Source organism: Saccoglossus kowalevskii, chromosome 20, assembly GCF_978046115.1.
Source record: "Saccoglossus kowalevskii chromosome 20, keSacKowa6.1, whole genome shotgun sequence".
NCBI lineage: Eukaryota > Metazoa > Hemichordata > Enteropneusta > Harrimaniidae > Saccoglossus > Saccoglossus kowalevskii.
Genome location: NC_140660.1, coordinates 14991253 through 15018491, shown reverse-complemented (window position 1 = coordinate 15018491; position 27239 = coordinate 14991253). Strand labels below are relative to the sequence as shown.

Below are 27239 nucleotides of genomic sequence, written 5' to 3'. Positions count from 1 at the left end.
CATCAACCTCATGAAATTAACATTTTTGCCTACAAGAATATGTGTTCACATTTAAATCTGTGTGTTGAACATGGTGAAACTCCTCAAAACTTTGCAAAATCATCCAATTTTCATATTGTTTTCATTTCTATTCATATCTTGAAATTTAACAAGCAGCCTATCGGCTGAGATTGCTCGGCTGTTAGCAATGCACATTTCAATTAAAGAACAGAGGATATCATTAGAAAATGAACAATATGTATAGTATCAAAACAATCAGACTTGTGGTTTTTAACACGAAGTGGAAAATATCAATTTTACCAAAAATTACAAAAATATACATCAAAATTAAAGAATTGAAGATATCATCATGAAATGAACAAATCCGAGTTAGAACCACATGTAGTACCTATATATGTAATATCAAAGCAATTGGACTTGCGGTTTTCATCAAGAAGTCGAAAATATCACTTTTTACCGAAAATTACAAAAATATTCACCAAAATAAATTAATTAGAGAATTGAAGATATCATCACAAAATGAACAAATCTGAGAAGTCCACATGTAGTACCTATACATGTAATATCAAAGCAATTGAACTATTGGTTTTTAACAAGAAGTCAAAAATATCACTTTTTATCAAAAATTACAAAAATATTCACCAAAATTAGAGAATTGAAGATATCATCACAAAATAAACAAATCTGAGAGAGGTCCACATGTAGTACCTATATATATAATATTAAAGCAATTGGACTTGCGGTTTTTAACAAGAAGTCGAAGATATCACTTTTCACCAAAAATGACAAAAATATTCACCAAAATTAGAGAATTGAAGATATCATCACAAAATGAACAAATCTGAGAGGATCACATGTAGTACCTATATATGTAATAGCAAAGCAATTGCATTTGCAGTATTTAACAAGAAGTCAAAAATATCACTTTTTACCAAAAATGACAAAAATATTTACCAAAATTAGAGAATTTAAGATATCATCACGAAATGAACAAATATGAGAGAGGTCCACATGTAGTACCTTTATATGTAGTATCAAAGCAATTGGACTTGCGGTTTTTAACAAGAAGTCGAAAATATCACTTTTTACCAAAAATGACAAAAATGCTCACCAAAATTAGAGAATTGAAGATATCAACATGAAATGAACAAACCTAAGAGAGGTATACGCAAGATACATATACACCATGTATCAAAGCATTCAGGCTTGTAGTTTTCAAGAAGAAGTCAAAAATATAAAACATTGACACGGACGACGACGACGACGGCGACGACTGACAATCACTCATACGATAAGCTCCGCTCGACAAAGTCAACAGCGGAGCTAAAAAGTAATAAATTAGTATGCAAATTACAAAATTGCATCCCAATCCACCCAGTGGTTTATCATTGGGACACAATTTACATACATATATCTGTACAACATCACATGTACCTCCATGTGTGCATAGCAAAAAAAAATGGTAATTTAAACTTACGATTTATTAAGTACGTGGCAAGTAACTTGAACTGCTCTTCATCATATGATAAATCCAGCTTAAAGGGGATGTTCAGTAGAGCTGCCTCATACCTCATTTTCTCAGAAATTAAAATCTTGTCAAATTCTCTTGCCAGTGTTCCTGAATTTACAATGCCCTGGAATACATATAGGCTAAAGAGATTTGGGAATGTAATGTAAATTATAAGACTCCCTTCCTTGTATCCTAGGATAATAGCGGAACACTTGTTTTGGACAGCACATTCCAATTCCTCTTGGTAATCTTTGTTGTTTATTGTTAATTGAGTAATAATGTCTGTGCATTTCCACAACCAATGATTGAAATTTGTTGGAGTACTTGATTTAGAATTTGTTTGCGAATTAGTTGAATTGAAGACACAGTGTACTTTTAATGGCAAACATGATTTGCATGGACACTCTGGACACTCATTGATAGTTGTATGATTTAGCAATGCAACGACTTCTTTATAACTTTTTGATACAAGGTAACTTGTTTTAAATTCTTCTCGTAAAGCAGCTGATTTATGCCAAGACATGTTTAAAGACTGTAGGCTGTTTCGAATTTTTTCTTCCCAACTTTCGAAAGTATTTTCCACAATCTTAGACTCCCACAAGTCAATATGTTGCCAAGTGTTGTTGAACACTTCTCCAAAAAAAGCTGCTAGTTGTGATTGTTCATCAACCAAGACAGGAACTCCCAATGCTATAGCTTCTATGCCTACAAAACTGTATTCAATGTCGATTTTGGGGATTATACAAAGATGGCTCGCTCGCAAAGTTCTCAAGATTTGTTTCAGAGAACATGAACTATATGTTGTTACATCATTAAGTGGCAAGGCCGAGCTACTAACAAAATTATTTATTGTCTCAAAAATCTCTAATTCATCTGGCACGCACAGAATCTTCAGTGAAAGACTCTGCTTCAACGATTTAAAAACGTTTGCCACTTCACCTAATACATTCACAGCTTTAATATTAGGATGAAAAAAATGTCCATAGGTAGAAATATAAATTTTTTTTGTTTTATCATTAAATATATCCTTAACCACACTCTCTTTGAAGAAAATTTTTGATGGAAATGGATATAATTTTACATGAGGTTTTTCGTCCAGTCCTAGCAGTTGCAATTTTAAATAGTTTTCTTCATGTATTAAGGGTCCAATTGATATAAATGCTGCAGCAGCCTTGTATACCAATTCATCTATTTCTCCATTCATTTCAAATGCATCAGGCAAAACATGGTTAATTAAAATTAGTCTTGCATCATTAAAAAGCTCATTTTGAATGGTGAATGCAGCATTGTCAGTTCTTGGTGAATATCCAACTACATGTTTTATATTAATACTTTTCAAAACAGGGAAGTAACTATCATGAAGAAAGAACCACTCTCTACTTGGACAATAATTTGCTTTTTTCTTTGCTGGCTCAATCAAATGAATATTCTCATCTTCTGCCTTTCTGCATTTTTCTCTGCTCACTTCAAGTACAGTGCTGTAAATATGGTACATCGATGATAATATATTTGCGACATGTTTGACGAGAGTTACATGAAATCCATCCAGACCACATCGTTCAGTTTCCCATGAATCGTAAACAAATAGAATGCCTGGAACATTTGGTGGTTCATACCCCTGATCTCCCGTACAGTAGTGGTTGGTCAAACAACTGACAAAGAAAAAAAGTAAGAGGTTGTTATTATTCACTCTAAACATAGTACATCTTATATCTACTGTAGAATGCCAAATGAAACAAATGGGCTTGACAGTGCTTTGTAACTTTTAATTTTATTTGTTTCCCCAATAATCTGTAGTCTTATATGTTCAGCACTTTTGCTTTCCATAGATACTGTAGAAAATCACAAACAAATTCACAAAAATTAGAAAATGTAATCAGATTTTGAAATACCTGACCACACTCCCACCCCGGTAGGCAAAATTGTTGTTCAAGCTAACATTACATAAATAGTACAGTTTTACACCTGGGATTGAATTCTTCATTTCAATATAGATGTTACAGTGTAGTAACAATCTGTGCACACAAATATCTCTAGTATATTATTAAAATCATTCCCACCTTACCTTGCTGTAAAAACAGAACAGTACAGTATCAGACCCCGGATTAAAGTCTTCATTGCAAAATAGATGTCCTTGCAAAACAGCAATCTGAAAGTGTTGATCGTTATTGCTTAATTTCTGACTATGCAGTATATTCCGACCATATTTTCATTATTCATGTTTTTCACTTGCTAGTTTATTGAAAACATTGACCACTCACCCAAACACTGATCACTGGCACATGATTTGCCAAATGGTGGTTTTAATGGTAATCCTGACTGAAAATTAGGACCTGCCCCACACTTTTTTGGCACACATCCACCAACATGTCATGCACTCCGCTGCATACAGGTCATGTTTTCTTACTTACATATATATGCTACATTCTCTGTCATATGCATCCTTAAACATGCCACACAATCTGCTGTCAATATGCCATATGTATGAATGTACACATGTCGCACAATAACCCCCAATAAAGTAAATAAATGTTACATTTTTTAGTACAGACAGGTAGTCAGACAGATAGATTTGGATATAACTTCATATAAATTGAGAAATATGACATTAGAATAAGAAAACAAGCAGCCGGTCGGCTGAGATAGCTCCGCTGTTAGCAATGCACATTTCAATTAAAAAACAGAAAATATCATTAGAAAATGAGCAATGTATAGTATCAAAGCAATGGGACTTGTTGTTTTCAACAAGGAGTCAAAAATACAACTTTTCACCAACAATGACAAAAATAATCATCAAAATTAGATAATTGAAAATATCACCACGAAATTAACAAATCTGAAAGAGGTCCACATGTAGTACCTATATATGTAATATCAAAGCAATCGGACTTACAGTTTTTAACAAGAAATCGAAAATATCACTTTTTACCAAAAATGACAAAAATATTCACCAAAATTAGAGAATTAAAATTATCATTACAAAATGAACAAATCTGAGAGAGGTCCACATGTAGTTCCTATATATGTAATATCAAAGCAATTGCACTTGCGGTTTTTAACAAGAAGTCGAAAATATCACTTTTTACCAAAAATGACAAAAATATTCACCAAAATTAGAGAATTGAAGATATCAACATGAAATGAACAAACCTCAGAGAGGTCTATCGAAGGTACATATACACCAAGTATCAAAGCATTCAGGTTTGTAGTTTTCAAGAAGTCGAAAAAGTAAAACATTGACACGGACGACAACGAGGATGATGGACAATCACTCATATGATAAGCTCCGCTCGATAAAGTCAACAGCGGAGCTAATAAAAGCAATTGGACTTGCGGTTTTCAACAAGAAGTCGAAAATATCACTTTTTACCAAAAAATCCAAAAATATTCACTAAAATAAGAGAATTGAAGATATCAACATGAAATGAACAAGTCTGAGTGCCGACCACATGTAGTACCTATATATGTAATATCAAAGCAATTGGACTTGCGGTTTTCAACAAGAAGTCGAAAATATCACTTTTTACCAAAAATTACAAAAATATTCACTAAAATAAGAGAATTGAAGATATCAACATGAAATGAACAAATCTGAGAGAGGTCCACATGTAGTACCTATATATGTAATATCAAAGCAATTGGACTTGTGGTTTTCAACAAGAAGTCGAAAATATCACTTTTTACCAAAAATGACAAAAATATTCACCAAAATTAGAGAATTAAAGATATCATTACAAAATGAACACATCTGAGAGAGGTCCACATGTAGTACCTATATGTGTAATATCAAAGCAATTGGACTTGCGGTTTTTAACAAGAAGTTGAAAATATCACTTTTTACCAAAAATTACAAAAATATTCACCAAAATTAGAGAATTGAAGATATCATCATGAAATGAACAAATCTGAGAGAGGTCTACCCAAGGTACATATACACCAAGTATCAAAGCATTCAGGCTTGTGCCGTAAAAACTTGATTAATTCGTGGTAGTAAAAATAATTATTTTTTCAAGTGCACGAACTAATAGGGTCAAAACGGAAATTATTAGTTTTTGGTGCGTGAATTAAAAGAATACTTTTTGATCGATTCAAAAAAGAGCTGTTTTCATAAATTTATTAGTGATTTGTTTTGTTTTCGAATGAACACGATTACAAGACGTTTTTTTAGTGCCTCTGAGACTCATGGCTAGCGCAATTCATGGCGTATAGTCGGGCAGAGAACACGGACTGCGTCAGGGACCACGCACCATGTTACACTTGAAATGAAACAGTGAAATGGCAAAGGTCACTCTGTACACAAACAAACAATGAACACGTGGCTACAAAGTAGCCGTCTGGCAGCACTGCCTTTTTTATTTTTCTAAGCATCACCCGGGCGATGTTATGGCAGATATTACGAAGCCAATCTCATCGGGAAAAATAACCCTGCGTTGATAAAAATGGTCTCAGAAAATGTTTAGAAAAAATGTTTCACGTTGACCAAATATAATCATGCAAAGTATAAATTCAAAGTGTTTTAATACATTGGTGAGAGGTCGCATCACTAAGAAGGAAAAGCAAGCCAAAGTCGAAACAAGGTGCATCATGGATATGACACAACACACGCTGCGACAACTGAGTGATCAGCGACATCATTTTGGGACGCAATTGAACAAGTACTTTTTTGCGAAAATTGTTGCGCGGCGATGCTGACATCAAGTGTGTGTTGATCGAAGTTTGACCCCAAGTCACGCACTGAACTGGCGCGTTACCTTAACAACCTATTTTTCTTTCGTGTCCCGCGCGTCAAACTAGTAAAATTGTTATTATATCTGAAGGTACTGTAATTACGCAACTTGTATGCAACTCTGCACTGCTTTTCTAATTACGCAAATTTGTTTACAATATTGTACCGGCTCTGTACTTCGTTATGTATTGCTTTCATGATAATTAGTTTTTTTTTAACTATTGTTAGGGCACTAACCCGGGGTATTGGGTCTGTGAATATTTCAATATCACCGACTTGATAATGCGTTGCATTCATAATAATTACGCAAACATAAACATACCATACGTCAAATTAAATTTTACTATAATATAATAAACTCTGGGCAGCAGACTTCGATCGCATTATTCACGTACATTTTGACTGAACTCTAATAACCACGCGTTTGGTTCATGCACTGATATTTAAATTCGAGCCACCCAGCTTGACGCAAATCAATATAGTTACTTGTCATTTGTTCGAAAAATTATTTAACTCTCACAAATACTATGGATGCAAAGAGTTAACTGGGGGTTAAATGAAAGGGAACGTCTTTCTTGGACAAAAAACACATCAGTACAAGATTATGTGTGCAAGGTTAGATTTATAGAAGGTACATGGCCGCTTAACTCTGTGTTTTTTACCGAATCCGGTATAATGAAAACGTAACACGAGGTCAATCGCCCGACCAATCAAAAATGTCAATTTATGCACCATAGGGCGGTTTACTTAAATGACGTAATAGAATAATGGCGGGCACATGATCGATGCAATCATGTGGACCAGCGACGAAAAAGCCCTGTACTAAGCTTTCCATCACGGAAATTCGTAATCGATGTGCTGACCGATGGATATTTATCGACTATGTAATAATCTTACCCAACATCTGTAGTGTCGTGGGGGAATGATTTTTTTCACGTCAACAGGACTCTGTGGTTTCGAACTTCGGGTAGAAAGCTTAATAGTGCTAGGAGTACTGCTTTAGCCAGTTGATATGGTGGTCCCGAACCCACTGCGGGTGCCATATTCCTTGGGTTTGTTTGTCCAATAGATGCGCTTCCCACCCTAGGAGGGAGGAGTCTGTTACCAGATTCATAGCTGTGACGAGTTGGTCCAAAAGGACCTCCCGTTCGAGGTTGGTCAGCAACGACCACCAGGACAGGGTTTCCTTCGCTTGGTCTGGGATCAGTACTCGCCTGTCTAGTTCCCTTAGGTGAGCTCGGTGTTCCAATAACAAGCATTGGACCGGGCGGCTGCGTAGTGCGGCCTGGGGAACTACCCTTCGAACAGCGATCATCATTTTGATAAACCGCATTAGTTCTCTGAGGGACACTGAAGGAATGCTGACTTGGCATTCTGCTAGGCTGCTTAGCGCTAGTCAATGCACTTGAGATGGGCGAACCAGGCTTACATCGGTGTCAAACTCCATGCCCAGAAACACCAACTGTTGAGTCGGGTTGGGATGGGACTTTTTCTGATTTACTAGAAAACCCAACTGGTTGTAAATCCTGTGTTAGCCTTACTTGTCTGGCTAATAACCCCTTGTCTGGTCTACGTACGGATTGATGTGTATCGACATTTGGTGGAGCAGCAGCACTACCAGTTTCATCACTCCGGTGAACACGTAGGGTGCTGTGTATAACCTGAAGGGGAGCACCCAAGTGGGCGAATCAAAGGAGGTGGCAACTCGCTGGGTGAATCGCTATGTGGAGGTATGCATCGCTTAAGTCTAAAGAGGCTAGCCAGTTGAACCGGTGGATGGAGAGTAGCACGCTGAAGAGTGTCTCCATGTGGAACCAATCGAGAAGCACATACTGATTTAGTATGCTTAGGTCCAGAACCGGACGCCAGCCGCCTGTAGCTTTTGGTACTACAAATACATTTGAGTAGAAGCCCGGACATAGTGCCAGCTGAACTATTCTGTGTACAGCACCCTTTCTCAGTAAACTGCCTACTTCCTGTCTGATTGCTTCCACCTTCGGGGGATCCCCTGGCAGTGTCCCCACCCTGGCAGTGTCCCGAACAGGGGGAACACTGAAACATAGTTAAACTCGGGTGACCTTGCCCTTTGTTACATAATATAATTCCCTTTATCAGTTTGTTTCAATATAAATATGCATTGTCATAATTAATTTTGAATACAAACAAGTTTTGGGGTGTCAGTCTACCGAATGTCCTTAAAAGATGTAAATATCTTACAAAAACATTGGTGCCTTATTTAATTAATTATTTTAAAGGACATAATTTCCAGTTTTATTCAAAATCTTTCCCTCAATATACCTTTCCCTTCCATCTTTGATGGTACAGGCAAGGTAAAAATGAGCGCCGGTTTACCCCGGTTAAATGCCTGTGTTGGCGGGGACCAACGGTGGCCAAGGAGCTTATCACTAATGAAAGAAATTTTTTTAACAACGGCAAAATATATATCATAAACGCCGCTACAACGCCAGTTGGACCAGCTAAATAATATTCACAACAAGCACAATGGCATAATTTATATGATACGACTGTGACAACGGTCGACAACGAAATATTCTGTACAATTACATAATACGGCGTGTTCAGTTGGGAGTGCTGTCATTTTAAACTGAGTACAATATTAACAACAATGGCCTGATATAGTATGGAGCTGTATGTTATTTTATTTTTTTTCAATCGTGGAACTTAAACTCAGCACTTGGAAGTTCTGCAGAACGTTGCCCAACACATTATTGTTATTATTGTTATTTTTGGACTTTACTCAAGATTTCATTGGTACGTTCCAAATAAAAATTCTATCTTCTATCTTGACATATCTTGCCTTGACTAGAGGTATATATTAAATATTAATAATATATTATATATGCAGGCACTAGACAGTGAAAACATCGCAACGAATGTAGTAACTCGTTGATAAAAGTGGTAATCCTTTTCTGGGACTTGTAGAAAGTCTGTCGTTTTTTGTCTTTAGAAAGGTGAGAACATTTGAACAATAGGATTATAATCATGAACAATGAGAACAATGACTAAATGCATGACCACAGCCAAATCGCTGTTTAATTGAAGTAAAAAAAATCAAAGAAAACAGAGAAGGAAGAGAAACACGAGCGATGTAGTCGAACGACAGGCATTACGGCAGCCATGTTTGTTTCACCACGATCAATAGAATATTACCCAATATGCACTATTCCCATTAGTGTGGGTATGTGGAAGTTCATAGCCAAGCGTACTACGTTCAAGAACAAGGTAAGAAATTACGTGACGAAACCATCCCGATTTGCCGTCGATTTCCGGGTTCGGGTGCGTTTCATACAAGAAGATCGATATGCACTACACCGCTGAGTGTAGTAGACATAATCCCGATGGCACAATGGGACGTTCAAAAGAAGTTAATACAGTTGATTTATAACAGACGAAGTAAATGGAAATCACTTCAGTCAAGAACACAAATGTAGTTAAATGAGTTAGTAAACAAGAGACGATGGCAACTCCACGTTTTGGCAGATATGACGCAGCGTGAAAATGGCAATTTAAACTTTGCTTGCAGATTTTCCCGGGGCAGATTTACATAATATTACAGTTCGATAACACGGCCAGTCATGCAAAATCCATCAAACGGAAACTGCAAGTCGTATAATGTCAAAACAGAACTATGATTTCACAACTTTCGAAATAAGTTTGCTTTTATTGATGTCCACTGTACACCAGTAAATGCCTTCCCGTTCGCAAGAACACAAAGTCTAAACTATCAGAAATTCGTAAAACATAATTCGAGTGATGGTATAACAAAATAACTCATCATTTGTAAATTCAATCTATCGGAAAAATATAAAAAACATTTTCATAAACAATTTTATTATACAAATACGCTTTGAAAAGAAACAAGATTCATAAACATAAATCTATTTGAATATATTCTCACTACAAATTACACAATACTTTGTGTAATTCTAATGGAGTTTCTTCACAGCACAAACAATTGGAATCCATGCACACATGTGAGTACTTCGGTGACACATTTTATAGTTACGCTCAAAATAGTCCATCATTTATTGCACAACTGTGACCAAACGACAACATTCTGTTAACATCCACACATTTTCATAAAATCTCCATGCACTTACTCCAGAAAAACAATTTTCTTGGTACATTCCTACATTCTTGCATACTAATGAGGGGTTCAGACACATTCCAAGCTGAACAATTTTCTTGGACTAATAACAAAGCTGGTCAATCCTTTCCCAGCAATAAGTATACATATTTGTAAACAACTTGTCTCAGCTATCGGCTTTCCCAGGGCTTGTATCCACTATTTTCACATGCATGACAAGTTCATATTTTTATGCTGTTTACACATGTATGCTCATACCAACAAACATGTATTGAGTATCAAAATGATCAGGCAGGTAGTTTTTAAAAAGAAATTAGGTCCATTCAAGTAATTTAATTATAGCAAAAATGCAGCCACTATGTACAACAGAAAATCACCTATATTTTATGAACAGCTTGAGTGCTAAAAAGTTAAGTTCTTACCAGATATATAAAGTTGGTCCAAGTTGTTCTTCTAAACTGGTATCACACTGGCAACTTCTGTCGGCAGAATAAACTAATCCCAGTTGGTGTCAATACAATACCCAATATTAAAGTGACCACAGTGATCTCTTCATCACTAAGGTAAAAGGAAAACAGTGACCTCATTATCAGTAAGATAACAGGTAAACTGAGATAACATTATTAGATGATATATTAAGTATTGTTCACAGAGTTATCAATTGGGCCAATGTCTCTGTAATGTTGTCAAGATTTAATTGAAACATTCAACATGTGTGAAAAGAAAATTAATTTGTAAGTCAATTTCAGTGTAGGTGTGTATGTAATTTTCTGATCCTAAATAACAAACACAATACAGGCATTAAGAATGCACACTGTTCGGTATCCCTGGTTGTCCATTTCTATGATCAGTATAAGTACATTTACAGTATGGTTCAAATGTAACTTATCATTCGGCCTGCTTCAAGCTGGCTTAACTTTTTCACCCCAGTTCCCTTCATTTTATTAAAAATTCACAAAATAGTCCCGTTTATAGTCTGCACTTTCCTTCAGAAGATTGAAACAATAATAACCAATTTTTTTAGTAAAAACTGAAAATTGACTCAAATGTCTGTTGGCTTCAGAATAAGGATTGATTTTCAGAAATATTGAAGAATATAGGAAATCAAAGAAAGCTTAGAAAGAACTCCCGTGTGCTGAGAGTTTTGGAGACACATTAAAAATTAATTAAAAATTACTTATACTTATGCAAATTTAATTATAATATATATAATTATAATTATGCAAATAAGGTAACTAATATGAACAGATTTAAGTGTAAAACTAATACGGTATGCACAAGTTTCATTGAAATGTGATTAGAACCAAAAAATATTAGTTATTATGCTAATTAGAGAATTAATATGAACAGATTTTAACCCAAAATCAATCAGGCTGTCTATTGTCCTAGAGCATTTATGTACCAAGTTGTATTCAAATGTGATGATCAATACTGGAGATATCAGTATTAATTACTGGGTACTCTTTAAAAGTTTCATTGAAATCCAATGAGTGGTTTTTAGACATCAGTGCAACAGCCATAGAACAGCAAAAAAGTAACTAATTATGCAAATTAGGTAATTATGAAATGTGATGATTAGTACTTGAGATATCAGGTGAAAAGCTGAAAATTAACTAATTATGCTAATAAGATGATTAATATGCACAAATATTTACCCAAAAACTAAAGTAACTATGTACCAAGTTTCATTGAAACATGATCATTACTACTCGAAATATCAAGAGCTGAAAATTAATTAATTATGCAAATTAGGTAATTAATATGTACTGATATTACCCTAAGAACTATCAGGTCTGTGCAGTGTCAGATGACACCTATGTACCAAGTTTTATTGAAATGTTATGATTGGTACTTGAGATATCAGTGGAAAAGCCGAAAATTGATTAATCATTATGTAAATTAGGTAATTAATAATATTAACAGATTTTTACCCAAAACTAATCAAATCTGCGCATTAGTTCAGAGCACCCATGTGCCAAGTTTCATTGAAATCCAATGAGTGGTTCTCCAAAAAACAGTGGAACAGTCATAGAACAGCTTAAAATCAGTTAATTATCATGCAAATTAGGTAATTAATATTCATAGATTTGTACCCAAAACTAATCAAATCTGCGCACTAGTTCAGAGCATCCATGTGCCACATTTCATCAAAATCCAATGAGTGGTTCTTTAGATATCAGTGGAACAGTCTTGGAACAGCTAAAAATCAGCTAAGTATCATGCAAATTAGATAATTAATATTCATAGATTTTTACCAAAACCTAATCAACTCTGCGCATTATCCCAGAGCATCTATGTACCAAGTTTCACCAAATTTTGATTAGTGGTTCTTGAGATAACGGTGGAACAAAAAAAGTGACATACATACATACATACAGACAGACATACAGACATACAGACATACAGACATACAGACAGGGTAACTGCAAAGACTCCCTTTTGTGCTTCGCACACGGGAGTCAAAAAGTATAGAAAGATTATGTCAAGAAAGTCTGGTAGTGAGAAGGTTAAAGGTAACTTAGCTTGATTTCAAACTGCAATCTAAATTGTGTATGTTGTATGTTTGTTGAAGGAAGGAACTGTACTGTACATACATGTACACTCTATGTCAATTTCAATGTAGTATGACTGCAAGTGCATAGACTGACAAAATGTAGTGATTATATACAAACACACATACAGACTGAAAATAGTTCTCGACACTTTTTCAGACTGCAATTTTAAGATTATAGGCAAAATGGCTGCCAATCTACTATATAAATTAGATCAAATCACAAAATACTAGAACATAATTGATGTGCCTATCTAGGTTCATGTTCTTTGTGCCAAGTTGGAGTGAGATTTGTTAAAGAAAGTTTGAGAAATCACATACATGTATTGTCAGGATTACATATTGTCAGTGAAATACTATATGTTCTATCAATTTGGTTATTACAAACTTATATACAATGTTTTGGTCATAAGATAATTTTGAACTCTGGCATGCAAGTATTTACTTAAGTATGAGGCATTAAGATTTCACTACTAGATTTTTCTGATTTAATTATATATAATTATATTGAAGCAATTTGACCCTTTGACCTAGATTTGACTGGAACTGAATATATTCTGATTTGTCATACTGCCACAAAAATGTATTTTAACACCAGTACAGTTTGATATTGCTAAAAGTGCTAAAAATGGTTAAAATGTGGTTCACTGGCAAATGGATAATATGGCTAAATATGGTTCTGTGACCCAGGTCGTGTTTTGATCAGCTGATTTTCAGCCAATCAATGATGTTGTGATAAAGTGTATTTGACACAAAGTGATAGGATGTAATACCATCCAATTACCGGTATCAATTCACATAGTTTTAGTGACAGGCTTCAAAATTATTCACTCAAGAGCATCAGTATATTTTTACATTGCTTTGATTTGAAAATAGTTCAGAAAGAAAAATAAGCTTAAATACAGTAGGTTACTCGGCAAATCAGTTTTTTTGCAAGTTGAAAAAATAAAGTAAACTAGACCAGTATTTATGATTTCCAGTGGCAAATACCTTCAGTGAATCATGCTTGTCAAAGCATTCATCAACCCACCACCAAATATTAAAGGATATAATTGATTTTCAAACCATTCATTGATCCACCACCAAATATTTAAGGATATAATTGATTTTCAAACCATTCATTGACCCACCACCAAATATTTAAGTATACAATTGATTTTCAAACCATTCATTGAACACCCACCAAATATTTAAGGATAGAATTGATTTTCAAACCATTCATCGAACACCCACCAAATATTTAAGGATATAATTGATTTTCAAACCATTCATTGAACACCCACCAAATATTTAAGAATACAATTGATTTTCAAACCATTCATCGAATACCCACCAAATATCTAAGGATACAATTGATTTTCAAACCATTCATCAACCCGCCACCAAATATTTAAGGATACAATTGATTTTCAAACCATTAATCAACCCACCATATATTTAAGGATACAATTTATTTTCAAACCATTCATCGAACACCCACCAAATATTTAAGGATACAATTGATTGTCAAACCATTCATCAACCCACCACCAAATATTTAAGGATATAATTGACTTTCAAACCATTCATCAACCCGCCACCAAATATTTAAGGATACAATTGATTTTCAAACCATTCATTGACCCACCACCAAATATTTAAGGATATAATTGATTTTCAAACCATTCATCGAACACCCACCAAATATTTAAGGATATAATTGATTTTCAAACCATTCATTGAACACCCAGCAAATATTTAAGGATACAATTGATTTTCAAACCATCCATCGAATACCCACCAAATATCTAAGGATACAATTGATTTTCAAACCATTCATTGACCCACCACTAAATATTTAAGAATACAATTGATTTTCAAACCATTCATCGAATACGCACCAAATATTTAAGGATACAATTGATTTTCAAACCATTCATTGACCCACCACCAAATATTTAAGGATACAATTGATTTCCAAACCATTCATCGAACACCCACCAATTATTTAAGGATATAATTGATTTTCAAACCATTCATTGAACACCCACCAAATATTTAAGGATACAATTGATTTTCAAACCATTCATCGACCCGCCACCAAATATTTAAGGATACAATTGATTTTTAAACCATTCATCGAACACCCACCAAATATACAAGGATACAATTGATTTTCAAACCATTCATCGAACACTCACCAAATATTTAAGGATACAATTGAATTTCAAACCATTCATCGAACACCCGCCAAATATTTAAGAATACAATTGATTTTCAAACCATTCATTGACCTACCACCAAATATTTAAGAATACAATTGATTTTCAAACCATTCATTGACCCACCACCAAATATTTAAGGATACAATTGATTTTCAAACCATTCATCAACCCGCCACCAAATATTTAAGGATAGAATTGACTTTCAACCATTCATCAACCTGCCACCAAATATTTAAGGATACAATTGATTTTCAAACCATTCATTGACCCACCACTAAATATTCAAGAATATAATTGATTTTCAAACCATTCATTGAACACCCACCAAATATTTAAGAATACAATTGATTTTCAAACCATTCATCGAATACCCACCAAATATCTAAGGATACAATTGATTTTCAAACCATTCATCAACCCGCCACCAAATATTTAAGGATACAATTGATTTTCAAACCATTAATCAACCCACCATATATTTAAGGATACAATTTATTTTCAAACCATTCATCGAACACCCACCAAATATTTAAGGATACAATTGATTGTCAAACCATTCATCAACCCACCACCAAATATTTAAGGATATAATTGACTTTCAAACCATTCATCAACCCGCCACCAAATATTTAAGGATACAATTGATTTTCAAACCATTCATTGACCCACCACCAAATATTTAAGGATATAATTGATTTTCAAACCATTCATCGAACACCCACCAAATATTTAAGGATATAATTGATTTTCAAACCATTCATTGAACACCCACCAAATATTTAAGGATACAATTGATTTTCAAACCATCCATCGAATACCCACCAAATATCTAAGGATACAATTGATTTTCAAACCATTCATTGACCCACCACTAAATATTTAAGAATACAATTGATTTTCAAACCATTCATCGAATACGCACCAAATATTTAAGGATACAATTGATTTTCAAACCATTCATTGACCCACCACCAAATATTTAAGGATACAATTGATTTCCAAACCATTCATCGAACACCCACCAATTATTTAAGGATATAATTGATTTTCAAACCATTCATTGAACACCCACCAAATATTTAAGGATACAATTGATTTTCAAACCATTCATCGACCCGCCACCAAATATTTAAGGATACAATTGATTTTTAAACCATTCATCGAACACCCACCAAATATACAAGGATACAATTGATTTTCAAACCATTCATCGAACACTCACCAAATATTTAAGGATACAATTGAATTTCAAACCATTCATCGAACACCTGCCAAATATTTAAGAATACAATTGATTTTCAAACCATTCATTGACCTACCACCAAATATTTAAGAATACAATTGATTTTCAAACCATTCATTGACCCACCACCAAATATTTAAGGATACAATTGATTTTCAAACCATTCATCAACCCGCCACCAAATATTTAAGGATAGAATTGACTTTCAACCATTCATCAACCTGCCACCAAATATTTAAGGATACAATTGATTTTCAAACCATTCATTGACCCACCACCAAATATTCAAGAATATAATTGATTTTCAAACCATTCATTGAACACCCACCAAATATTTAAGAATACAATTGATTTTCAAACCATTCATCGAATACCCACCAAATATCTAAGGATACAATTGATTTTCAAACCATTCATCAACCCGCCACCAAATATTTAAGGATACAATTGATTTTCAAACCATTAATCAACCCACCATATATTTAAGGATACAATTTATTTTCAAACCATTCATCGAACACCCACCAAATATTTAAGGATACAATTGATTGTCAAACCATTCATCAACCCACCACCAAATATTTAACGATATAATTGACTTTCAAACCATTCATCAACCCGCCACCAAATATTTAAGGATACAATTGATTTTCAAACCATTCATTGACCCACCACCAAATATTTAAGGATATAATTGATTTTCAAACCATTCATCGAACACCCACCAAATATTTAAGGATATAATTGATTTTCAAACCATTCATTGAACACCCACCAAATATTTAAGGATACAATTGATTTTCAAACCATCCATCGAATACCCACCAAATATCTAAGGATACAATTGATTTTCAAACCATTCATTGACCCACCACTAAATATTTAAGAATACAATTGATTTTCAAACCATTCATCGAATACGCACCAAATATTTAAGGATACAATTGATTTTCAAACCATTCATTGACCCACCACCAAATATTTAAGGATACAATTGATTTCCAAACCATTCATCGAACACCCACCAATTATTTAAGGATATAATTGATTTTCAAACCATTCATTGAACACCCACCAAATATTTAAGGATACAATTGATTTTCAAACCATTCATCGACCCGCCACCAAATATTTAAGGATACAATTGATTTTTAAACCATTCATCGAACACCCACCAAATATACAAGGATACAATTGATTTTCAAACCATTCATCGAACACTCACCAAATATTTAAGGATACAATTGAATTTCAAACCATTCATCGAACACCCGCCAAATATTTAAGAATACAATTGATTTTCAAACCATTCATTGACCTACCACCAAATATTTAAGAATACAATTGATTTTCAAACCATTCATTGACCCACCACCAAATATTTAAGGATACAATTGATTTTCAAACCATTCATCAACCCGCCACCAAATATTTAAGGATAGAATTGACTTTCAACCATTCATCAACCTGCCACCAAATATTTAAGGATACAATTGATTTTCAAACCATTCATTGACCCACCACCAAATATTCAAGAATATAATTGATTTTCAAACCATTCATCGAACACCCACCAAATATTTAAGGATATAATTGATTTTCAAACCATTCATTGAACACCCACCAAATATTTAAGGATACAATTGATTTTCAAACCATTCATCAACCCGCCACCAAATATTTAAGGATAGAATTGACTTTCAAATCATTCATCGAACACTCATCAAATATTCAAGGATACAATTGATTTCCAAACTATTCATTGACCCGCCCACCAAATATTTAAGGATACAATTGGTTTTCAAACCATTCATCGAATGCCCACCAAATATCTAAGGATACATTTGATTTTCAAACCATTCATTGAACACCCACCACTAAATATTTAAGAATACAATTGATTTTCAAACCATTCATCGAATACCCACCAAATACTTAAGGATACAATTGATTTTCAAACCATTCATCGAATACCCACCAAAAATTTAAGGATACAACTGATTTTCAAACCATTTATTGACCCACCACCAAATATTTAAGCATACAATTGATTTTCAAACCATTCATTGACCCACCACCAAATATTTAAAAATACAATTGATTTTCAAACCATGCATTGACCCACCACCAAATATTTAAGGATACAATTGATTTTCAAACCATTCATTGACCCACCACCAAATATTTAAGAATACAATTGATTTTCAAACCATTCATCTACCCGCCACCAAATATTTAAGGATAGAATTGACTTTCAAATCATTCATCGAACACCCATCAAATATTCAATGATACAATTGATTTTCAAACCATTCATTGATCCGCCCACCAAATATTTAAGGATACAATTGGTTTTCAAACCATTCATCGAATGCCCACCAAATATCTAAGGATACATTTGATTTTCAAACCATTCATTGAACACCCACCACTAAATATTTAAGAATACAATTGATTTTCAAACCATTCATCGAATACCCACCAAATATTTAAGGATACAATTGATTTTCAAACCATTCATCGAATACCCACCAAATATTTAAGGATACAATTGATTTTTCAAACCATTTATTGACCCACCACCAAATATTTAAGGATACAATTGATTTTCAAACCATTCATTGACCCACCACCAAATATTTAAGAATACATTTGATTTTCAAACCATTCATTGACCCACCACCAAATATTTAAGGATAAAATTGAATTTCAAACCATTCATCGAACACGCGCCAAATATTTAAGAATACAATTGATTTTCAAACCATTCATCGAACACCCTCCAAATATTTAAGAATACAATTGATTTTCAAGCCATTCATTGACCCACCACCAAATTTTTAAGGATACAATTGATTTTGAAACCATTCATCGAACACCCGCCAAATATTTAAGAATACAATTGATTTTCAAACCATTCATTGACCCACCACCAAATATTTAAGGATACAATTGATTTTCAAACCATTCATCAACCCGCCACCAAATATTTAAGGATAGAAATGACTTTCAAACTATTCATCAACCCGCCACCAAATATTTAAGGATACAATTGATTTTCAAACCATTCATTGACCCACCACCAAATATTTAAGAATATAATTGATTTTCAAACCATTCATCGAACACCCACCAAATATTTAAGGATACAATTGATTTTCAAACCATTCATCAACCCGCCACCAAATATTTAAGGATAGAATTGACTTTCAAATCATTCATCGAACACCCATCAAATATTCAAGGATACAATTGATTTTCAAACCATTCATTGACCCGCCCACCAAATATTTAAGGATACAATTGGTTTTCAAACCATTCATCGAATGCCCACCAAATATCTAAGGATACATTTGATTTTCAAACCATTCATTGAACACCCACCACTAAATATTTAAGAATACAATTGATTTTCAAACCATTCATCGAATACCCACCAAATATTTAAGGATACAATTGATTTTCAAACCATTCATCGAATACCCACCAAATATTTAAGGATACAATTGATTTTCAAACCATTCATTGAACACCCACCAAATATTTAAGGATACAATTGATTTTCAAACCATTCATCAACCCAACACCAAATATTTAAGGATAGAAATGACTTTCAAATCATTCATCGAACACCCATCAAATATTCAAGGATACAATTGATTTTCAAACCATTCATTGACCCGCCCACCAAATATTTAAGGATACAATTGGTTTTCAAACCATTCATCAAATGCCCACCAAATATCTAAGGATACATTTGATTTTCAAACCATTCATTGAACACCCACCACTAAATATTTAAGAATACAATTGATTTTCAAACCATTCATCGAATACCCACCAAATATTTAAGGATACAATTGATTGACCCACCACCAAATATTTAAGAATACAATTGATTTTCAAACCATTCATCGAATACCCACCTAATATGTAAGGATACAATTGATTTTCAAACCATTCATCGAATACCCACCAAATATTTAAGGATACAATTGATTTTCAAACCATTTATTGACCCACCACCAAATATTTAAGGATACAATTGATTTTCAAACCATTCATTGACCCACCACCAAATATTTAAGAATACATTTGATTTTCAAACCATTCATTGACCCACCACCAAATTTTTAAGGATAAAATTGAATTTCAAACCATTCATCGAACACCCGCCAAATATTTAAGAATACAATTGATTTTCAAACCATTCATCAACCCGCCACCAAATATTTAAGGATAGAAATGACTTTCAAATCATTCATCGAACACCCATCAAATATTCAAGGATACAATTGATTTTCAAACCATTCATTGACCCGCCCACCAAATATTTAAGGATACAATTGGTTTTCAAACCATTCATCAAATGCCCACCAAATATCTAAGGATACATTTGATTTTCAAACCATTCATTGAACACCCACCACTAAATATTTAAGAATACAATTGATTTTCAAACCATTCATCGAATACCCACCAAATATTTAAGGATACAATTGATTGACCCACCACCAAATATTTAAGAATACAATTGATTTTCAAACCATTCATCGAATACCCACCTAATATGTAAGGATACAATTGATTTTCAAACCATTCATCGAATACCCACCAAATATTTAAGGATACAATTGATTTTCAAACCATTTATTGACCCACCACCAAATATTTAAGGATACAATTGATTTTCAAACCATTCATTGACCCACCACCAAATATTTAAGAATACATTTGATTTTCAAACCATTCATTGACCCACCACCAAATTTTTAAGGATAAAATTGAATTTCAAACCATTCATCGAACACCCGCCAAATATTTAAGAATACAATTGATTTTCAAACCATTCATCAACCCGCCACCAAATATTTAAGGATAGAATTGACTTTCAAATCATTCATCGAACACTCATCAAATATTCAAGGATACAATTGATTTCCAAACCATTCATTGACCCGCCCACCAAATATTTAAGGATACAATTGGTTTTCAAACCAATCATCGAATGCCCACCAAATATCTAAGGATACATTTGATTTTCAAACCATTCATTGAACACCCACCACTAAATATTTAAGAATACAATTGATTTTCAAACCATTCATCGAATACCCACCAAATACTTAAGGATACAATTGATTTTCAAACCATTCATTGACCCACCACCAAATATTTAAGGATACAATTGATTTTCAAACCATTCATTGACCCACCACCAAATATTTAAAAATACAATTGATTTTCAAACCATTCATCAACCCGCCACCAAATATTTAAGGATAGAATTGACTTTCAAATCATTCATCGAACACCCATCAAATATTCAAGGATACAATTGATTTTCAAACCATTCATTGATCCGCCCACCAAATATTTAAGGATACAATTGGTTTTCAAACCATTCATCGAATGCCCACCAAATATCTAAGGATACATTTGATTTTCAAACCATTCATTGAACACCCACCACTAAATATTTAAGAATACAATTGATTTTCAAACCATTCATCGAATACCCACCAAATATTTAAGGATACAATTGATTTTCAAACCATTCATCGAATACCCACCAAATATTTAAGGATACAATTGATTTTCAAACCATTTATTGACCCACCACCAAATATTTAAGGATACAATTGAATTTCAAACCATTCATTGACCCACCACCAAATATTTAAGAATACATTTGATTTTCAAACCATTCATTGACCCACCACCAAATATTTAAGGATAAAATTGAATTTCAAACCATTCATCGAACACCCGCCAAATATTTAAGAATACAATTGATTTTCAAACCATTCATCGAACACCCTCCAAATATTTAAGAATACAATTGATTTTCAAGCCATTCATTGACCCACCACCAATTTTTTAAGGATACAATTGATTTTGAAACCATTCATCGAACACCCGCAAAATATTTAAGAATACAATTGATTTTCAAACCATTCATTGACCCACCACCAAATATTTAAGGATACAATTGATTTTCAAACCATTCATCAACCCGCCACCAAATATTTAAGGATAGAATTGACTTTCAAACTATTCATCAACCCGCCACCAAATATTTAAGGATACAATTGATTTTCAAACCATTCATTGACCCACCACCAAATATTTAAGAATATAATTGATTTTCAAACCATTCATCGAACACCCACCAAATATTTAAGGATATAATTGATTTTCAAACCATTCATCAACCCGCCACCAAATATTTAAGGATAGAATTGACTTTCAAATCATTCATCGAACACCCATCAAATATTCAAGGATACAATTGATTTTCAAACCATTCATTGAACCGCCCACCAAATATTTAAGGATACAATTGGTTTTCAAACCATTCATCGAATGCCCACCAAATATTCAAGGATACAATTGATTTTCAAACCATTCATCAACCCGCCACCAAATATTTAAGGATAGAATTGACTTTCAAACCATTCATCAACCCGCCACCAAATATTTAAGGATACAATTGATTTTCAAACCATTCATTGACCCACCACCAAATATTCAAGAATATAATTGATTTTCAAACCATTCATCGAACACCCACCAAATATTTAAGGATATAATTGATTTTCAAACCATTCATTGAACACCCACCAAATATTTAAGGATACAATTGATTTTCAAACCATTCATCAACCCGCCACCAAATATTTAAGGATAGAATTGATTTTCAAACCATTCATCGAATACCCACCAAATATTTAAGGATACAATTGATTTTCAAACCATTCATCGAATACCCACCAAATATTTAAGGATACAATTGATTTTCAAACCATTTATTGACCCACCACCAAATATTTAAGGATACAATTGAATTTCAAACCATTCATTGACCCAAAACCAAATATTTAAGAATACATTTGATTTTCAAACCATTCATTGACCCACCACCAAATATTTAAGGATAAAATTGAATTTCAAACCATTCATCGAACACCCGCCAAATATTCAAGGATACAATTGATTTCCAAACTATTCATTGACCCGCCCACCAAATATTTAAGGATACAATTGGTTTTCAAACCATTCATCGAATGCCCACCAAATATCTAAGGATACATTTGATTTTCAAACCATTCATTGAACACCCACCACTAAATATTTAAGAATACAATTGATTTTCAAACCATTCATCGAATACCCACCAAATACTTAAGGATACAATTGATTTTCAAACCATTCATCGAATACCCACCAAAAATTTAAGGATACAACTGATTTTCAAACCATTTATTGACCCACCACCAAATATTTAAGCATACAATTGATTTTCAAACCATTCATTGACCCACCACCAAATATTTAAAAATACAATTGATTTTCAAACCATGCATTGACCCACCACCAAATATTTAAGGATACAATTGATTTTCAAACCATTCATTGACCCACCACCAAATATTTAAGAATACAATTGATTTTCAAACCATTCATCAACCCGCCACCAAATATTTAAGGATAGAATTGACTTTCAAATCATTCATCGAACACCCATCAAATATTCAATGATACAATTGATTTTCAAACCATTCATTGATCCGCCCACCAAATATTTAAGGATACAATTGGTTTTCAAACCATTCATCGAATGCCCACCAAATATCTAAGGATACATTTGATTTTCAAACCATTCATTGAACACCCACCACTAAATATTTAAGAATACAATTGATTTTCAAACCATTCATCGAATACCCACCAAATATTTAAGGATACAATTGATTTTCAAACCATTCATCGAATACCCACCAAATATTTAAGGATACAATTGATTTTTCAAACCATTTATTGACCCACCACCAAATATTTAAGGATACAATTGATTTTCAAACCATTCATTGACCCACCACCAAATATTTAAGAATACATTTGATTTTCAAACCATTCATTGACCCACCACCAAATATTTAAGGATAAAATTGAATTTCAAACCATTCATCGAACACGCGCCAAATATTTAAGAATACAATTGATTTTCAAACCATTCATCGAACACCCTCCAAATATTTAAGAATACAATTGATTTTCAAGCCATTCATTGACCCACCACCAAATTTTTAAGGATACAATTGATTTTGAAACCATTCATCGAACACCCGCCAAATATTTAAGAATACAATTGATTTTCAAACCATTCATTGACCCACCACCAAATATTTAAGGATACAATTGATTTTCAAACCATTCATCAACCCGCCACCAAATATTTAAGGATAGAAATGACTTTCAAACTATTCATCAACCCGCCACCAAATATTTAAGGATACAATTGATTTTCAAACCATTCATTGACCCACCACCAAATATTTAAAAATATAATTGATTTTCAAACCATTCATCGAACACCCACCAAATATTTAAGGATACAATTGATTTTCAAACCATTCATCAACCCGCCACCAAATATTTAAGGATAGAATTGACTTTCAAATCATTCATCGAACACCCATCAAATATTCAAGGATACAATTGATTTTCAAACCATTCATTGACCCGCCCACCAAATATTTAAGGATACAATTGGTTTTCAAACCATTCATCGAATGCCCACCAAATATCTAAGGATACATTTGATTTTCAAACCATTCATTGAACACCCACCACTAAATATTTAAGAATACAATTGATTTTCAAACCATTCATCGAATACCCACCAAATATTTAAGGATACAATTGATTTTCAAACCATTCATCGAATACCCACCAAATATTTAAGGATACAATTGATTTTCAAACCATTCATTGAACACCCACCAAATATTTAAGGATACAATTGATTTTCAAACCATTCATCAACCCAACACCAAATATTTAAGGATAGAAATGACTTTCAAATCATTCATCGAACACCCATCAAATATTCAAGGATACAATTGATTTTCAAACCATTCATTGACCCGCCCACCAAATATTTAAGGATACAATTGGTTTTCAAACCATTCATCAAATGCCCACCAAATATCTAAGGATACATTTGATTTTCAAACCATTCATTGAACACCCACCACTAAATATTTAAGAATACAATTGATTTTCAAACCATTCATCGAATACCCACCAAATATTTAAGGATACAATTGATTGACCCACCACCAAATATTTAAGAATACAATTGATTTTCAAACCATTCATCGAATACCCACCTAATATGTAAGGATACAATTGATTTTCAAACCATTCATCGAATACCCACCAAATATTTAAGGATACAATTGATTTTCAAACCATTTATTGACCCACCACCAAATATTTAAGGATACAATTGATTTTCAAACCATTCATTGACCCACCACCAAATATTTAAGAATACATTTGATTTTCAAACCATTCATTGACCCACCACCAAATTTTTAAGGATAAAATTGAATTTCAAACCATTCATCGAACACCCGCCAAATATTTAAGAATACAATTGATTTTCAAACCATTCATCAACCCGCCACCAAATATTTAAGGATAGAATTGACTTTCAAATCATTCATCGAACACTCATCAAATATTCAAGGATACAATTGATTTCCAAACCATTCATTGACCCGCCCACCAAATATTTAAGGATACAATTGGTTTTCAAACCAATCATCGAATGCCCACCAAATATCTAAGGATACATTTGATTTTCAAACCATTCATTGAACACCCACCACTAAATATTTAAGAATACAATTGATTTTCAAACCATTCATCGAATACCCACCAAATACTTAAGGATACAATTGATTTTCAAACCATTCATTGACCCACCACCAAATATTTAAGGATACAATTGATTTTCAAACCATTCATTGACCCACCACCAAATATTTAAAAATACAATTGATTTTCAAACCATTCATCAACCCGCCACCAAATATTTAAGGATAGAATTGACTTTCAAATCATTCATCGAACACCCATCAAATATTCAAGGATACAATTGATTTTCAAACCATTCATTGATCCGCCCACCAAATATTTAAGGATACAATTGGTTTTCAAACCATTCATCGAATGCCCACCAAATATCTAAGGATACATTTGATTTTCAAACCATTCATTGAACACCCACCACTAAATATTTAAGAATACAATTGATTTTCAAACCATTCATCGAATACCCACCAAATATTTAAGGATACAATTGATTTTCAAACCATTCATCGAATACCCACCAAATATTTAAGGATACAATTGATTTTCAAACCATTTATTGACCCACCACCAAATATTTAAGGATACAATTGAATTTCAAACCATTCATTGACCCACCACCAAATATTTAAGAATACATTTGATTTTCAAACCATTCATTGACCCACCACCAAATATTTAAGGATAAAATTGAATTTCAAACCATTCATCGAACACCCGCCAAATATTTAAGAATACAATTGATTTTCAAACCATTCATCGAACACCCTCCAAATATTTAAGAATACAATTGATTTTCAAGCCATTCATTGACCCACCACCAATTTTTTAAGGATACAATTGATTTTGAAACCATTCATCGAACACCCGCAAAATATTTAAGAATACAATTGATTTTCAAACCATTCATTGACCCACCACCAAATATTTAAGGATACAATTGATTTTCAAACCATTCATCAACCCGCCACCAAATATTTAAGGATAGAATTGACTTTCAAACTATTCATCAACCCGCCACCAAATATTTAAGGATACAATTGATTTTCAAACCATTCATTGACCCACCACCAAATATTTAAGAATATAATTGATTTTCAAACCATTCATCGAACACCCACCAAATATTTAAGGATATAATTGATTTTCAAACCATTCATTGAACACCCACCAAATATTTAAGGATACAATTGATTTTCAAACCATTCATCAACCCGCCACCAAATATTTAAGG

At 33.3% G+C, this 27239-nt stretch overlaps 1 protein-coding gene across 1 annotated transcript in view; it reads right to left on the bottom strand.

Moving 5' to 3' along the window:
• LOC146730041 (uncharacterized) overlaps positions 1-10836 on the bottom strand; it is a 58168-nt gene extending 47332 nt beyond the window's left edge. The window contains exons 1-3 of the mRNA XM_085494396.1: positions 10767-10836; positions 3576-3659; positions 1478-3162 (exon numbers count right to left, since the gene is read on the bottom strand). Coding sequence (XP_085350522.1) covers positions 1478-3162; positions 3576-3628 — 1738 coding nt within the window. The 5' untranslated portion in view covers positions 3629-3659; positions 10767-10836. The remainder of the gene's footprint in view (positions 1-1477; positions 3163-3575; positions 3660-10766) is intronic.
• Positions 10837-27239: the final 16403 nt, after the last annotated feature.